Source organism: Pimephales promelas, chromosome 12 (genome assembly GCF_988280905.1).
Source record: "Pimephales promelas chromosome 12, fPimPro1.hap1.1, whole genome shotgun sequence".
NCBI classification, from domain to species: domain Eukaryota; kingdom Metazoa; phylum Chordata; class Actinopteri; order Cypriniformes; family Leuciscidae; genus Pimephales; species Pimephales promelas.
The window spans coordinates 10,818,212-10,836,875 of NC_142780.1; the positions used below are offsets into that span (position 1 = coordinate 10,818,212).

The following is an 18,664-nucleotide window of genomic DNA, read 5'->3' on the forward strand; positions in this document are numbered from 1 at the left end:
CTTGAAAATCTACATTGTCTCTGAAAGTTTGGAAGCATTTCTCTCCCAAACATTCATATTCAATGTATTTTTTTTTTTTAATCCAGCACCACCCGTTCCTGCCCGGCATTAGTCCTTGTACATTTGCCCTCTGCTTACATTGATTTTTTTCCTGTCCACTCCCGCTTAATTTAGATCCAAAGTCTGACTACATCGTGTCCACACTTTGATCTGTCATTGCAACCTGATCACACTAAATGCATCTTTATAGCACGCATGTGTATTGTCTAAAGTGAGTTTTTACGTGCATAGGATATGCATGAGTTGGTTAGGGTAGGTTTAGTAGTGGTGTTGGGTGAGTTTGTATTACACGCAAATGAACTGAGTATCAAATACATGTGAAAACTGCATCTCATATGCAGGTAAAAACTCATTTTCGCATATAAATAACACGACAATACACAATGCGTGTTATAGAGACGCATTTATGTGAGAACAGGCTGGTCATTGTACTAATGAACCACCTGCTCTTAGCCTGCTCTTAAGGCTGGCTTATTTGACGCATGTGCTGCTGTGTACATGGCTGCATGGTTTATGATACTATACCCTCTGTTTTTTTAACAAACACGTACACATTTTTTAATTAAAGGCCACTGTCAGGCCGCTCGTTCGCACCTATAGAAGTCCTGCCCATTTCTATCTTTAATCAACTCTAATTTAATCATGCACCACAAGAAATCTAATTGTGTCCCATGGGAATGCAGACCTCCAAATTAAATCTCATTTGTGGTATATTTAGACACATTGCACCAGTTGTAACCTCATATACACCTTTTGCATGTCAAAAATGAGATTTGAAATCTCCAGCACAAAGGGAAGGCTGGACAATTTTTATAATACTTATATTGTTCTTTTCAGAGAAACTACTATCTATTTCCTTGTATGTAAAACAGAGCCTTTGAAATTCTATTCTGACAAATAATGCAGGGTTGAAACAACTTGATAAGTAAATTATGAAAAAATGGGGTGAAAAATAAAACCTAGCACATCATCTTGATAGGAAACTCTTTCCACCCCTCCATCCCTGTCTGGCCTTTCTCTCTCTGTCTTTCTCATTCACATTCGCATTCTACTTCTCTCCTTGCCTCAATCCAGACCCTCCCTCTCCCCATTTTCTCTCTCTCTCTCTCTTTCTGCCTCGCACATACATACTCGCACACACACTGCCTCCTTTCACTCTCACTCTGCCAGTCTGCAGTTCAACATGTTGCCTGAGCGATGCTGCGCTCCACAATGGAAGCCATCCTGCCGGTGTACCGGTCGCGCACCACAGCCCGAGCTTCAGTGCTCCATCTGAAGGACCTGTGTGAGGTGGAGAGCAACCCTCACAAACCCCAGCCACCGTCCGAAAGAGAGGAACACCACGCCAGCTCCATGTGGAGGGAGGCCATGCGTAAGCCGACCTACTTGCTGGAGAGGGGCTCCCGGACAGGAGGAGATGTAACAGGAGGAGGAGGTGTGCGTGGCCGGAGACAAAGGTCCCCAGACTGGCTGTATGACTCGTACTATCTTATGAGCCAGCAGCATCCACTTTTTGTTTTTCTGCTCCTCATTGTGATGGGTGCCTGCCTGGCTCTGTTGGCTGTCTTCTTCGCCTCTGGGCTGGTGAGTGTTTGGAGACTGGGGTGACTGGGGAAAAGGCAGAAAAGGATGGGAACAGTGTTTTTAGGTTGGTTGAGGGAGAGAGTCCTGTTACTACTGTACTGAGCAAGTGACAGGATAGGGAATAGAATTAATATTTTGCTTATTTCTTCAAGGGGTTTTAAAACAGTTAACAATACTTCTTCAAGCCCACACCTGGAAATTTGTGTGGCATGTGTATAGGAAAATACATTTCCTCTGCCCAAAAACATCACACTTAAGAGGAAGTTCCATCCAATCAGCTCTGTTTGTACGGACTGCAGGAACCATATGTCTCTGTTTACCTTAAGCAGTATGTAATCTCTTTTCAAAGCATAATTTCTGTGATTCATGTAAAAGTCATAAAGAAGCAGCAGGGAGTAATCAATGTTTGGAAGGAAAGGGAATACATTTGGAAACTCATGGGTCATGGGTAATGAAGCAGAACAGATTAGAAACTATTAACCTGTCAACAGTAAAGCTGTTTGCATTTTTAACCAGCTCAGCTGGAGCAAAATTGAAATCCCTGTCAATTCAAATCTAATAATATTCTCTAATTCAATCAATGGTTTGTTAACCATTAGCTGTGTAATTTTTATTATATGGAAAACATACCCAGAAATCTAATAAACTATGTATGTTCATGCATAGAGCACAGTGCCAGATTTCTTTTGATTAAATTAGGCTTTTATTTTGCAGGCAGATGTTTGAATTTTGTGCTAATTCTGTCACAATATCAACATTGATTCATTTAATTTTTTTTGGACATTTCAGAAGATTCTATAGGTGCCACTTGTAGATGAAGCAGAAAGTGATCATGGGACCGAGGAGAACTAGCAGCTTTAGTGTTGTCAGGGTGTCTGAATCAGAGTTTTGTACATATATTGCTGGCTCACGTGCCAAGACAGTTTACCCAGGTTTTCCCAGAAGTTTTGAGGTATTTTTATCACAGTTCGACTGTCTGGCCTAAAACAGAATTCACATGGACAGGACACAAGAGTTGCTGTCCAAAAGTTCTGTTTACTTTTCCCTCAATTTTAAGGCCAATCATTTTGCAAAATAGCTGGAATCTACATTGAAATATGAGTTTTGCCCGATTAAATCAGCCCTAATGCATTAGGGAGACCAGAAAATGAATAAGTACAAGCGACGTTTCACAGTATGACATCAACCCCTGTGTAGATACACACTCTCAATGTGTGTGCTACTTTCTCTCTTGTCTTTTGACTGCCTGACCTAAATATCACATCATAGTGGCTGTTGAGCCCGTCTTGGGTTGCTGGAATGCTCTCTGTGACTCCCATGGTTGCACACATCACATTGATTGTGAAAAAAAGGCTTTTTTATAATCGTACACTGAAACCCTGACGTTTTGCTCCCCCCATGACCTGTTTTCACTCAGCCTCACACATCCGATAAGTGGCCGCAGGGCTAACGTTTCCCGTTCATGCTTTGTGGCATTTAGTAGAAGATCGTGCTTGTGGGTTTGGGCTATTGCAGGCCTGTTCTGTGTCCTCTATGATAAAATAGATAGGATAGTGGCTAAAACCTCCAATTTCTATTACGTTTTCAATTTCTTATGCTCTTCTAAAAGCTGTTCTGCATCAATTATGCATTAGTCTTAGGCTGTTTTCCCTTGCTATTAGTGGTTTTGTGTGTTCTGGCTATGAGTACGTCAATGCTGCAACAGTGGGGAGAAAAGAGAAGCAAATGTTGTCGCTGTGAAAAAGCCAGATGAGACACCATCAAAATCACACCATGTCACTTTAGCCTGACACCATGACTTTTAACAAAGATAATTTTAGGGTGTCAATATAGTGGTGCCAGCAGAGGTTTAGTTTTGCTCCTAAGTGAGAAAATGATTGCAGAAAATTTGCTGATAAACAGGGTCTGTATCTTGCTGTCTTACTTTGTATCTTTAATTATAATGCTATGAGGTGAAAAGGCTTTTCACAGACATCCTGGGCTCTTAAACACTGAAACTTTTTAGAGGCTACTGATTATAGCTTGAATCCATTTAGATGTCCCTGTTTGGAGTTTCATGTTTATTGCTGGTTCATTTTGAGAATGTTGAGTTACATTTTGGTGTGCTATAGTCAATAGTGCTGTTCCAAAACCTGAGCTTCTGGAGAAAGCATTGTCTGGCATCTTCATCTACACACAATGTTTGTTCCAAATGGTAGGCAACTTATGCTGCCACCTTGTTCTTTTTAATGTCATAAATAATGCATATTGCATTCAATACTGAAAAATTACTTAAAAAATATAAAACAATTTAGTCTAATTAAAAATGGATTTGTTTATCAATATTTATATTAAAAATACATTGTACACACATCTGTACATATAACAAATCAGATAAACAGATGTATGTACAGATATACAATGTCTTTTTATTTTAAACACAGTAGGAACAGTAATTAAAACTAATTACTGACTTCGAGTAACAAAGGCAACTGAAAAAAAAATGTATCATTAATTCAATTGAACTTTTTCTTATTTAAAAACTGTGTATCATAAAACAAGGTCAGTAATAATGACCATTATTATAAAAAAAATGTAAAAAAATAAAATAATAATAATAAAAATGTATTGCTTGGCCAAACATAACCATACCATAAATCCCAAAGTTACACAAAAAACCAGAACAGTCACCATAGGGGTCATGAGCTGTCAACTTACCCACCCAAATAAATGCTTTTAGCTGATTTAGACAGACACAAACCTAATTCTGTGTAGTCTGACTCCGTAAGGTCTGTGCTATTTGGATAACTATCAAAAGCAAAATTCAGTGCAGAAATCAAGTAACTGATAGACTTTACATTTTAAATAACAGATGATTTTCATGATACTAATAGGAACAGGCCTGATTTACTAAAAGCGATAAACAATTTTGTGACAAAATGTCTGACTGTACATAAGTCCTTTATATATCAAAATAATCAGTAGCCTAATCAGAGATTAGAAAGTACTCTGTTATCTATCTTTCGGCATTAATGTTGGGTCCATTTCTTTTGGTAAAAATATGTTTGCAAAGCTAGCATTTTTTGCAACTGGTACCAACACACAATGAAATGAACCTAACAAACAAATAATGCTCTTCTGAGACTTTCACATTGTTGAAAATAAACAACCACTTTCCTAACATTAGGATCCTATTGAAGGCAATGCTATTTTTAGTCCAGTGATCCTGTTGTAGTTATTTTGTCTTTACATGTAATGTGCGAGTGGGCTAAAGAGGCATTGATGAGGCTTTTATCTGTGTCTGTGCAGGCAGTCTTGTGCTTATGTATTTATCTCTATTATGCATTAAAAATCCAGAAGTAGAAAATTAGTAGTTTTGGCAAATTGGTTTAAATAAAAGTTTTTGGAGTAACAAGGAAGTTTTGAATTCTGAAAGACATGTTCACACTATAACGATAACCATGTTAGTGTCCACACCAAAGCATATTGTTGTTTATTATAACTGCATGCAGTTATGTCATCTGCCGCTTTAAATGCTTGAGCTCTGTAAAGCAGGATGAATTTTGATCAATGTTTTTATCGCTTGTCTGGAAACTAATCGTTCAGAAATTGATTCCAAAAATATCGTTCCTTTGCATTATTGTTGTGGTGATATATTAAGATTGCTGAAAATGATCATAATAAAAGTAATTGTTTAATAGTATGGCAAGCCGTTTTAACATTTAATCATGTATTAATCAGTATCTATTGGAATAGATACTAGTATCTAAAAAATAAGTACTAGTAGCATGAAAATAGAGACTAAATGATTAAATGTTATTCATGTACTTATTCATTAGCTACTAGTGCTTATTCTTTAGATACTAGTGCCTTTTCTTTAGATACTAGTGCTTATTCTTTAGGTACTAGTACCTTTTTAAAGATGCTAGTACTTATTCATTAGATACTAGTCCTTATTTATTAGATACTAGTACTTATTCATTAGATACTAGTACTTATTTATAAGATACTAGTACTTATTTATTAGTTACTATTGCTTATTCATTAGATACTAGTACTTATTCATTAGATACTAGTTCTTCTTTTTTGATACTAGTACTTATTCATTAGATACTAGTACCTATTAAATAGATACTAGTATTTATTTATTAGATTCTAGTACTTATTTTCGAAAGTGACTAGTAACTATTATTTTGTGACTAGTAACAAATTAAATTTTTTGCCATTGACTTCTATGGGGATCTGTCATTCAGATATCAACTATTCAGTTCTGACTAGTATGTATTCCAATTGTGACTAGTACATATTAGGGGTGGGCGATATGGAAAAAATATCATATCACGATTTTTTTAGGAAAATCACGATCACGATTTTTTATCACGATTCTTTTTCAAGTTGGTTTTGATATTTTGCAAGTGGCTGTTCATTACAGCCAAACTAATGTCCCTATGTTAAAAACAAAGCCTTAGGTAACAAAAGAAAAAAGAAAGCCACACATTTAGGCCAGTGGCGAAGATAAAAATCTTTGTCATTATTTTCTTTGTTATTAAAAAAATAAGACAAGATAAACATTACACAAATTAATTTTCATATTAAATAAATAGTGCTTTATTTTTTCAGATGCAGTAGGTGTGTTTAGCAGTAGCATTGAAGTAATTAAATGAACAAATTTCTCCCATATCAGGGGAAAATACTGTAAGGGAATAAATCATTACCATTCAAAAATATGACTGTGTTTCTAAAGATACAAAGCTTTATGCAAATGGGTGAAGTGTCACTTTAAGAATCTCGCCAGTAGTAGTATTCATTGTAACGTGTTTTAGTTAATGTTTATCATTAGATGATATTATATTCTAATTGCAGTTAGCTAATGTGAACAACCTTCAATAGATACCATAACCTAACATTTCCTAGTTCACTGGTCAAACTATCATTGAAATCTCATTTAATATAAATTAAAAAATTGGGACAATACATTTTGGTGGTGGGAGTGAGGGGATATGGGGTGGTAACAAATATTTTGGCGGGGCCACAAAGTTAAATATACAATATTTAGTTATACATATAATTATAATAATTATTAACTGGGGTTAAATGGTTAAAGGGTTATATATATATATATATTTTTTTTTAAAAGAAAGAAAATTATGTCATTAATTACTGACCCTCTGCCATTCCAAATCTGTAGCACTTTTGTTCATCTTCAGAACACAAAATCGATCGAAATTAATTCACAATTTTAAAAAATCTAATTAAAAAATGGAATTGTCGATGCTGCCACGCCTCCATGTCATGTCCATTTGGCTTGTCAAGCAGAAAAAAAAAAAAAAAAAACGTGTGTTGAAGTGCTGCGAGTCTATGGTCAACCTCCTCTAGCTACAGCCATTCAAAAGATAGCATGGCAACTGCAGATGCAGGAAACCCATCAACAGAACGTGTTGATGGGTCGCAGGTGTGGAAAAACTTCCACATCTACAACTTCAATGAAAGAGGAGGTTCTTCCTCTTTCATTGAAGTCGCAGATGTGGAAGTTTTTGGATTTCTAGTGAGTAATGTTGACAATGTTTGCAAAAAAGCCACAGTTTGCAGACATCCCAAGTCTCGCGGAAGTTCCAGGAGTCTCCCGCATATTGATAGCGGCTCCCTGATGAACGCAAGTTAGTTAAAATCCCCCAGAATCTAGAGTGAGCGAGCAAGAGCGAGCGTGCATGCTGAGACAGAAAAAAAACGTCTCAGATTACAACTTTAACCATAGTTCCCTGAGAAAGGGAACGAGACAACACTTTCGGATCGCTTCCAGCATGAGTGCGTCCGAAGCATCTATGTCAACTAGTCCAATGGGAAAAATGATGGTCAAGGGGGGGTGACGTCATGACCAGGAAATGATAAAAGAGCATCCGGTGCAAGCCGGATCACAGGGATGCAGGAAGTATGGCAGGATGACGCATTGTGTCGTTCCCTTTCTCAGGGAACTATGGTCGTAACCTGAGACATTCCCTTTCGAGGGAACTCGCAATGTATCTATGTTGCTTTGGGAATGAGAATACCCAAACCACCAGAATTTCAAATGCCTGAGTGTCAGCCTGTTGTCACACCACACTAAGCACTAAGCACCTGAGACCCTGGGGCAGCCTCCAGGTCCAGGCTATAAAATCTGACAAACATGAGAGCAGAGGACCAACCCGCCGCATCACAGACGTCTTGAAGAGAAACTCTAGATAATAAAGCTTTAAAAGCCACCATACTCCTAGTAGAGTGAGGCCTGAGCGCCAAAGGGCATGGCAGGCCAGAGGACTCATAAGATAGATAAATAGCTTCGACTATCCATTTGCTGACTGTCTGCTTGGAAGCAGGAAGACCCTTCTTGGGTGATCCAAAGCAGACCAACAACTGATCAGATCTCCAGGATGATAAAAGGCCTGTAGCACAATAGGCCTCGGGATAATGGTAGGCACCTTTGGAACATAATCTTGTTTAGGAGACAAGATTGCCTTGACCATCCCCGGTGCGAATACAAGGCAGGTGAGGGAATCCGAAAGGGCCTGAAGGTCACTGACTCTCTTAAAGGGATTCTCTACCGTTTTTTCATCAAACTATGTTATTCCCTTAACTAAGAGGAGTTGATGCATACCTCATCTCAGTACGTGCACTCAATCCCTCTGACGCGCAAGACACTTTGATCGCACTTAGCTTAGCCCAGTTCATTCAATAGGGGCCAAGCAGAAAAGCGACCAAACACGTTTTCCCTATTTAAATACAGTTGCACAAGTAGTGTAACTCGACCAAGAATGATGACACAAAATAAAACGTTGCACTTTTCTAAGCGTGTAAAGTGTATAACTATAATGTATGGTGGAATACCACAGCAAGTGCTTGGGAGAACTTCAACACGGCGCAGTAATATCATCACTCATGAAAACTTGATCATACGAAGTGGGTTTCCCCTCAGGGAGAATCCTCTGCTACTGAGCCACCACTGCAAAGGTCTCAGCGGGCCAAAAGGTACAGCAGGCCAAAAGGTATCATGTTGGACGCTGCTACCAAGAGGCCTAACAGTCCCTCGAACTCTTTCACAGTGCGTGACTGGCCTAGCTAAAGCTCTTTTGTGGCTGTAAGGATAGCAGCTACACGGGTGAGCGGCAGAGTGCCTCGCATCGTGACTAAATCCCATACCACACCAAGAAAAGTGGTTCTGGAGTAAGCACACTGTTCTTGGCATTGAGCCTCAACCCCAATTTCTGCATATGTGTGAGAACGATACCTTAGTCTGTGCCAAACCGCTAACTGTTCTGACTCCGCTAGAATCAGCCAGTCGTCTATGTAATTCAGAATGAGTATTCCCTGCAGCCTGAGCAGGGCCAGAGCTGCATATATGCACTTTGTGAATGTGCAGGGTGATAAAGCTAGCCTGAATGGAAATACCCGATACTGGTATTCTTTGCCCCCGAAAGAAAACCTCAGGAACCTCCTGGGTTGAGGGAGAATGGAGTCATGGAAGGATGCGTCTTTCAGATCTATCATGACAAACCAGTCCTCGGATCTGATTTAAGTCACAATCTGTTTGAGTCTTAGCATCTTGAACTTAAGTTTCTGAACTGTAGGATTCAACAGACGAAGATCTAAAATGGGACGCAACACCCCATCTTTTTTTTTTTGGAACAATGAAATAGCGGCTGTAAAAACCCGATACTCTGTCCGGTGGATACACATGCTCTATAGCTTCCTCTGCTAACAGACCTTTTACTTCTTGCTCCATCACCAGAGCCTGCTCGGGATGCACCACCATGGGCAGCACCCCGTTGAAACGCGGAGAACGAGAACCGAACTGGATTCTCTATCCTCTCTGCAGGACCCATCGAGAAATATTTGGCAGATTCTCCCACTCTGTTAAAAATTCTACTAAGAGCACCAGCCTCTCGAGGCTGGCCTCTGGTGTAATTGAGACACTCAACCCGGGAACCTGAAACATACTGGCAGGAATTACCCAGATTGACTGTTTTTGAAACCCCCTTTAGAGGGTTCATGTCTGACGCAACGTTGAGTTGACATTGCTCCAGACATTCACTGGAGACCACTGTGCCCCGAAGCACCGAGGGTGGAGGGGTTGGCTGAACGGCCCCCTGAGGACCCCGAAATGGAATGGGCACCGTATTCTGAGGTGTACACCGGTTCACTTCGGTTGGGGGCTGGCCCTAGTGGCGTCAGGACCTTTTCTTTTGCACCGAAGCCTTCTTGGCCCGAAGAACGGTCGTGAGATCCGGCTTTGACTTCGAACGCTTCGGCTGAGAGTGTTGCATCTGCTTGCACATGATACGAGGAGCTAGACGGCTGGGGATGCTCACACCCAGCAGCCCTAGGGGGTTGGACACGGCGAGGGAGAAATTTTTGAAATGCCTCTGACTGATTTTTAGCCTCCTGGAACCTATCGACGACCTCACTGACAGGGTCGCCGAAGAGACCAGCAGGATCAATCGGGGCATCCAGGAGAAAAGAACGATCTCTGTCCTTTAATTCGGTCAGATTTAACCAGAGATGCCTCTTAGTGGCCACCAGGGCTGCCATGGACCGTCATGACGTTCTTTTATGTTTTCCTTGTCATGACGCCTGTGATGATCATTTATCCCATTGGACTAGTTGATAGATGCTTCAGACGCATCGCGAGTTCCCTAAAAAGGGAACTATGCTTTAAAACGTATTGCGCGCACGGCATAGAGGTATGTAAGACAGAGAGCATCCTGATTGTCCCACTGATAAAAATCGAGAATCGAATCGAACCGTGAGTTGAGTCTCCTTTTCAGTTACTTGTGCTGTTTTTTAGGGGTTCAAGCACGAAGTGCTGAAACCCTATTGTTATTGTTAATTTACCCATCATGCAACATTCTCTATGTAAAACTGATCATGCAGGACGAACCGTAAGTCCTAGAGACTTGAAACTTTGGGGGCTGGTAGTACTCACACGGCCGACAGCATCACAAAGGCAGGACCCGATCGCCTTACGAGGGCGCTACAGCGGGCAAAAGTACGAAATGGCTCATTACTCCTCAACCGTCAGGCCTAGGCTCAAGTGTCTTACATCATTGGAATCCTTGGCTCCAGCCAGACAAGATGCATGCCTCGAATTGGCTCGTCACCCTGGGTAAATTTTCGGGTATTTTGTGTTTATCATAAAACCTACTTTTGCGAACTAGTCCTAGGTTTTTGGCCCGGCCGGAACCAAACCAATGCAGCAAGATTCTATGGAGTCCACATGTCAATAATTATCAAAAAATAGTTGAAATTTGGGTTCACGGTCCCTAAGGGCCGCCAAAACGTCACAAATAGGACGAGCCCCTTTTATTAAATTGCCTATAACTCGTCAACGGAACGAGATATTTGCACCAAACTCAACGCACCTGTGTGAGAGCTCATTCTGTGGTCGCGTTAAAAAGGATGGGGCAACTGGCCACTTGGTGGTGCTATAACTGTTAAAAAGGTGCCAAAATGATGTATTTCTATGGCAAATCCCATGAAATGGCTGAAAGCGCGGCCCTCTACCTGCCTGATTTACATAAAACCTCACAAACCCGGGCATGCGCATGCGTCACCTGACCCTATAGAGGCCTGGAAACTTTTATGGATGTCGGTCCACCGGTGGCCCTTTTACTGTTATAAAGGGGGAAAATGCTCCATAAAATCGTATGCAGAATGACATTTAAATGACTGAAAAATGGTCTGCTCTGCTCAAAACTTCACCAAATTAGCTGAGCATGTGCGCCATATTATTTTAAGGAAGCGTGCAAAGTTTTATGGAGATCGGGCCATCGGTGGAGGTGGCGCAGTTTAAAAGTTAAAAAATAAAACACCACATTTCCATGATAAATGAGCTAAAAAGACAAAAAAAAAAGTGACTCTCTCCACTCCAAGGCACATGGTAAAAAGCTTGATAAAGTTTTTGGAACGCAGCAGCACAAGCGTCAAGTGCATAGACCCAAAGGTTTTTATTTTATTTTTTTATAGGCCTTTTTAGTCCCTTTTTAGCCCCCTATAGCCGCGTTTCCACTGCCGGGCCAGGGCTGGGCCGTGCTAGTGCGTGCCAGGGCCAGTCGCGTTTCCACTGTCACTTCCGGGGCTTGATCGGAGCTTCCTCAGGGCCAACGGCCAGGATTTCTGGCCCGTCGAATACCTTGGGCCAGAGGGGGCCAGCTCGGGCTAGAGGCGTGCTCAAGGTAAAAGGCGGAGTTTATCGGTGTTATGGAACGTTATGATCTGAAGCAAGATGCACATAGGGGTGTCCATGTTTAACCGATTAACCGTTTAAAATTGCATAACATTTTAATTTGAACTGTAGGCCTATGCCAAATGCTGCGCAACAATATATAGGCTATATATAGCTACATATCGACGAATTTTCAGATATTTGTTTGATTTTTTTGCCCCTTAAACATTTAAAATATTTGACAAATTAATATGAAAAAATATATATATTTTACTGGTTTTCTGAGGCCAAATTAGAACCTGGAAATGATATTTTCCCCGCAGTGCTGAATGAGAAGAGCCGTAACCACAGCCTACAGAAAGGGGATTTATGGGTGATTTATAGGCTATAATAAATGTGTCTGATAATAAAATAATATAAAATAACGAGGCATTAATTGTATATTAATAAACTATTGTTTTCTAAATGATTTTCGGCTAAAAACATATCTCCATCTCCGGATGCACATTTAGAGAGAAATTAAGCTACATAAACATAGAAGATATTGGCTTTCGATTCGAATTTGTTCGTTTTAAATTGGACATTTAAAGCTTTAATCTACAAAGGATATAACCCCTGTAGACTAAAGCTTTAAATGTCCAATTTGAAAACGAACAAATTCGAATGCGGTGGCTGTTTCAGGTCTCGCGCTTCAGTTCACGGAGATCATGAAGCGCGCCTTGATTAATTGTTAAAGCACAACGTTTTCTTGTTATAAATAAATTTATTTGCGAATAATGTATTATTATTTTCTGTATGACCAGAAATTAAAGAGTATTTTAAGTTGTTTCCACTGAAAGAAATGCAATGAAACTGTTCACATGGGCGTCTCGCAGCCATCAGTGCATGCTCCACACACACTGGATATGCGCTGATATTTGTCAAAAATATTGTGTTTATTTGTGCTCTGTTCCTTTTTTGGATAAAGGCGTCTTCTACATATGCAGCCTAATAAAATGTTACAATAATGATGATGATGGTTATTATTATTATTATTATTATTTGCAGACACAGAGTTTTTGTGAAATGGACGTTTTGCTTATTTTCAATTGGCAATTTCAGTTTGAAGGGTGATGGAAATGGGGCTTTAACTGCTCCGTACTTGCTGCGTTTTATTTCTATAAATTAATTTCGTTTCAAATGGGGTCCAATCAGTTATTAAAGGTGTTAAAAATTTACTCTGTATCTCGAGGTTGCGGTGCGCACACTATGCACCGAGTATTAACCGATGGGCCTCGGTTAACGATTAATAAATAACTTGAAAACGTGCCCGCAGCCCTACTTGTTATATCGTGCAAAAAATCGCTGCTTGAAATGGAGAATCGCCTGTACTGGTCTCGGGACACTATTGCAGCCACCAGGGGCGATTCTAGGGTCAGAGCTTTAGGGGTGCTGAGCACCCAATGAGCCCCACTGCCACCACCCACATTTTACACCCATATACGCTCCCTCTCTCTCTCTTCATTTTATTTATTTAATTAGTTATTTGTAAGGGGGACAGTGTACACATTAATCAACATTAGAACAATGAAAATGTACCCGAGTAAGATAAAAGAGCTAATTTTCATCTGTAGTTCCCCAGCCAGCAGTAAAAAAAGGCAACCTTAAAGGAACACTCCGACTTTTTGGGACTTTAGCCTATTCACCTTACCCCCCAGAGTTAGATAAGTCCATACATACCTTTTTCATCTCCGTGCGTGCTATAAGTCTGTTTGATGCACCCACCGCTAGCCTAGCTTAGCACAAAGACTGGATGTGAATGGTTGCAGCTTTCATACTAATCCAAATGAGTGACAAAATAACGCAAACGTTTTCCTATTTACATGTTGTGGTTTGTATAGTCACATAATGTACAAATAACAAAGTCAAATGAGACACAGACATCTTTTAACCGTATAAAACCTGGGAACTATTCTCTGAAGGCGAAGCACTGCTACTTTGACGGCGTAATAACCGCATCACCGGAGACACGCCGTGGTGAGGAGCGGAGTTCGCTCGGTGTTTGGGTAATAGAGTCAGCAATTTATAAATAGTAAAAGCGTAGTTTAGAGTCATGGGTTTTCGCTCTATTGTAAATAGCTGCGACTGTAAACAGGGGAGGTAATACCATGTTTCACAGAATTCCAACTAAAAACGCTGACTGGATGAAGAAATGGCTAACTTACTCTGGATATTTATCCAAACACACCTAAGATTATCAAGGGACATTATGTTTGCTCGGTACATTTCAATGAGGACGACTATTTTGAAAAAATGGAATTTGCCACACGGACCATAATGTGCTGAAGGAAATTGCCATCCCATCGATAGCACAGACAGGACAAGTGGATTACCTGCGGCTGAGGTAAGTGTTCCGTTATGTTTTTCGATGACCTACTGTAACAGTGCCATTATTAGCCAGATCTAATGTAACGTTAGTGACACTATTATATGATTAGGGTATGAATATGTTTTTATCTTGATGCGGCGCGGACGCGCTTGGGAAAAAAAAACGAGCGCGTTTACCGCGTTGAACTTGCACCCTGCGCGCGGCGCGCCTAGTAGCCTAAATTTGAAATAACCATGGAAATAACGAACTTGAGCGTGCAAAAGGGTACGATAGGCTGTGAGTTCATTGTGCAAAAACAATTTGTGCTATTACTTTCCCCTTATTCTATCCTATAGTAATGCAATACTGTATATTATATAGGCAAATGTATTTACTGTTGAATACATTTGGTTCAGCTAATAAATTGCATTTAAAATATATTGATTCCTGTAATAATAATTATTTATTCATGTGATATTTATAAATCTGGGTGCGTTTTTGGTTGGAAATCAATGAAACATGGTATTACCTGGTCTCCCCTGTTTATTGTCACAGCTCATACAATAAAGCAAACACCCATGATAAACCTTGCTTTTCTATCTAACGTTAGTAATTGCTGACTCTTTATTCCAACGCTGAGCGAAGCGAACTCTCTGCTCCTCGTCTCAGGTGATTGTTATCACTCTGCCCAAGTAGCAGTGCTTCCCCTTCAGAAAATATAGTATTTATACGGTCAAAAGATGTCTGTGTCTCATATGGCCTTGATATTTGCACACTCTGTGACTATACAAACCACAACATGTAAATAGGAAAACGTTTGCGTTATTTTGTCACTCATTTGGATTAGTATGAAAGCTGCAACCATTCACATCCAGTCTTTGTGCTAAGCTAGGCTAGCGGTGGGTGCGTCAAACAGACTTATAGCACGCACGGAGATGAAAAAGGTATGTATGGACTTATCTAACTCTGGGGGGTAAGGTGAATAGGCTAAAGTCCCAAAAAGTCGGAGTGTTCCTTTAAAGATATGAACAAATTTGTTAAACTATGTTGGGTGGACTCTGTAGTCTGTTCCTCTAGGGGGGTTCGGGGGCATGCTCCCCCCGCTAGAAAATTTTGTACATTTTAAGGTTAAATGCATCAATCTCATGCTCTTTGAGAGATCAAAATTAAGAGCTTAAACCCATGAACTGCTCGTTGAACAAAGAAAAAGCATTGATTTGTACCAGGACAATAAACAGGGCTCAAACATCTTTTTAGTTGAGTCTCAGTCTACATTACATTATCAAAGGTGTTTTAGGATCCCAAACAATTATTATAATAATGTAATAATAATTTATATAATTATTCCTATGATGTAAAATCCATATAGCCTATAAATGTACTATATAAGTGAAAATGAATATTTCAAAAGTATGTTTTAGTCAACATTACACTATAGGAAAATTAAAATACTTTTATCCTATTTCTACACTTGCAAGAAATAAGCTTTTATTTAGGAGAAAATACCAGATATATAACCATGCTGATCGCGTGAGCAAAGTGCACACTTTTCTTTAATCACCCAGCAAAATTGGATGCCTATTCTTAAAGTCTTGTGCTGTTTTATATAGGCAAAAAGCCATGGATTCGATTTTAGTTTGTTGGCAAAATATAACACTAGAGCCCTTTATGCTAGGTTATACATTTTACATCTCATGTGTGTTGGGAAATGAGAGAAGAGAGAGTTTAGGCAAAAGGCAGATTCGAACTCAGGTCGAGCGCATCTAACTTCACTCACGCCTACGACCTACGCCACATATTACTCCGTGACGTGCATCTATTTACTAGAAAGACAGGCACTTCTCCGTTAAACAGGCAAAGCTCCGTTATCGAAAATGCAAAAAAAAATAAAAAAATAATAATAATAATTTTTTTTTCTTCCCCTTGCTTGGGCGCACGGCGAACTTGCAATGTATAAATTTTATCAGATCGGCCCTCGCGGCCTCGAAACACTACCGGCTCACCGGGAAAACTCCCGTTCTCTTACGAGAGGTTCTCTCGTATTGCGTAAGCTAGCTTACGCTACGGGAAAGATTCATCTTTGCTGAGAAGTTGAAGCCAAAAAATTATTCCATAATTTTGTAATCATTGTCAACGCAGTCTCTTCTGAGGCAGACCATGAGCGGGCTAGCTAGCGGCTCATTGGTTCGCTCAGAGAGAATGCACGAACCTATGGGAGAGCGGCGCTGAGTCCGCGGCCAATGAGCGGACGGCGCTCGCTTACTGCGTCACAGCCCGCCAAAAGGGGCGTGGCTACAGTGTGTAAAGGTCGCTCTCCCAGCTCGTTCGTTGATTCTTTTTCATTCAGCGAGCTACACGCATCCGCTGTCCTGGGAAGAAGCCGCCGTCGTTGAGAAGGCACCGTCTAGCGAGCTCCGGAGTCTGAGGAAGCCGGCCGTCTGCCACCTTCAGCCGCCCAGCAAGCTAGCGCCATCCGACGCGTATCCTTTTTACTATTCCATATTCCTAAAAGAGCCGAGCGTCTTTTTCAAGATGCCTCGAATTTCCTGCGGCTCATGCCGCTCTTCACTCGAGGAAGGAGACCGCTTCTGCGTTCTCTGTTTCGGAGTGGAACACGCAGAGCTCGCCCTCGCCAACGGAGGATGCGACCACTGCGAGGACCTGCCTCCGTCTTCCCTGCGGGCTCGACTACAGGCAGTCAGAACCGCTCCCGCGCCGCCTCTCACTTCGCCGCGGAAGAAGAAACGCTGCTCCCAGAGGCCGCCGGAGCCCCCTGCGGATCCATGTGGGCCGCCGCCCACCGACCGCTCTCCCTCTCCGCCCCTGCCGGACTTACAGTTGCCGCCGAATGGCCGCTCTGTCGCCTCCGACGACACCGCGGATGAGAAGGACTCTTGTTCGCTGCACCCTTCTGACAGCGAGGATTGGTCGTCGATCGGCTCATCGACGAGAGAGTCTGCGGGGACCCGCGCCGGCATCGAGGAGGAACTATCGCGCCTCCTTTCGCAGGCCATCTACCGCCTGGGTCTCGAGTGGTCTCCTCCCCCCGAGCAACCACCGAACCGGCGCCCGGCCCCCGCCTGCAGCCGGGCTGCACCATTCCTGCCTGAGCTTCACTACGAGCTCACTAAATCCTGGAATGCCCCTCTTTCGGCTCGTATCCGCTCCGAGGGGTCCGCTTCGCTCAGTGGACGGAGCCGCCGAGATGGGTTATACTGCCATGCTGCCCGCGCCTTTGACGCCGCCGAACAGGCCGCCTCAGCGCTGCATTCCATCCAGGCGCTCCAGAGCGACATCTTGTGCGAGATGGCGAACAGCGGTAGGAACCCGCCCATCCTTTCGGATCTGAGAAGCGCGACGGATCTTTCCCTTCGCGCCACTAAAGCCGCCGCACAAGCCTTGGGAAAATGCATGGCCGCCCTCGTTGTCACTGAGAGACACTTGTGGCTCACGCTCACCGATATGGGAGATTCAGAACGCGCCCTGTTCCTCAACGCGCCTATATCTCCTACCGGGCTCTTCAGATCTGCCGTCACGGGCATCGTTGACCGCTTCTCCGAGGTACAGAAAGCGACTCAGGCCATGAATCTGTTCTTGCCCCGCCGCTCTAGTTCTTCGACAGGCCGCTCTCACGAGCCTCCTGCCAGAACCCCACAGCAGCGCCCGCCTCAGCAAGCTCAGCAGCCCCAGCGTAGACAGGGCGGCCGCCCTCGCTCTCGCTCAGACAGCCGCCGCAGACAGCCTCCTCCCAGGGGGCCTCGACCCAAGATCGCGCTGAGGCCCGATCAACTGAAGTCTGCCTAGCACAGCTGAGAAAAGGACGGCTTTCTCCCGCTGCGGCCGGATCGCCGTAAAAGCTTCGCCCACTGTTAGTCCCCGTCTCACCGCTGACTGCAGTAGTGTTTACCGCCACAAACAAGCCGGTTTCCCTGCCCGCTTGCGAGCGTCTAAAAGCCGTTTTCACGGCTACCCAGAGAGTTCACAAAAAGTGCATAAAAGCCTCAAGTGTAATAAATGTGCCCACAAGCATGTGCTCACGTACACACACAAGCACCTTATGCCCAGGGTCTCACAGAGCCCATTCTCACGGAGCGAGCACTATCCGCTCCAGTAGCAGAGAACATAAGCACGCCCACGAGCCCGTGCGCGTGTCCCCCCTCTGCCCGCTCTGTCACACGGCCCATAAAACTCCTCTTTGAGTGTAAGTCCCGTTGCCACCCACATTATAAGCGTGCCCACACACAGTGTCCAGCCCGCGATGTGCAGCAATCAGGGCGAAATCGCCATTCAACCGCTTACGAAGCGTGGGAAGCCATCCCCGGCATCTCCCCGTGGGTTTTAAGCATAATAAAGAATGGTTATCGATTACAGTTTCGTCGCCGCCCGCCACGCTCGCGCGTGCGGCTCGAATCCACTGTCAGCCGCCCGCTATGAACACGCTTCGCTTAGAAATAGCCAAGCTACTGCAGAAGGGCGCTATAGAGAGAGTCCCACCATCT

General features: G+C 42.6%; 1 protein-coding gene across 1 annotated transcript in view; it reads left to right on the forward strand.

Moving 5' to 3' along the window:
• The first annotated feature begins 1,206 nt into the window (after nucleotides 1–1,206).
• Nucleotides 1,207–18,664, forward strand: part of adcy2a (adenylate cyclase 2a) — a 186,986-nt gene continuing 169,528 nt past the window's right edge. The window contains exon 1 of the mRNA XM_039694380.2: nucleotides 1,207–1,644. Within this exon, the coding sequence (XP_039550314.1) occupies nucleotides 1,258–1,644 (387 nt within the window). The 5' untranslated portion in view covers nucleotides 1,207–1,257. The remainder of the gene's footprint in view (nucleotides 1,645–18,664) is intronic.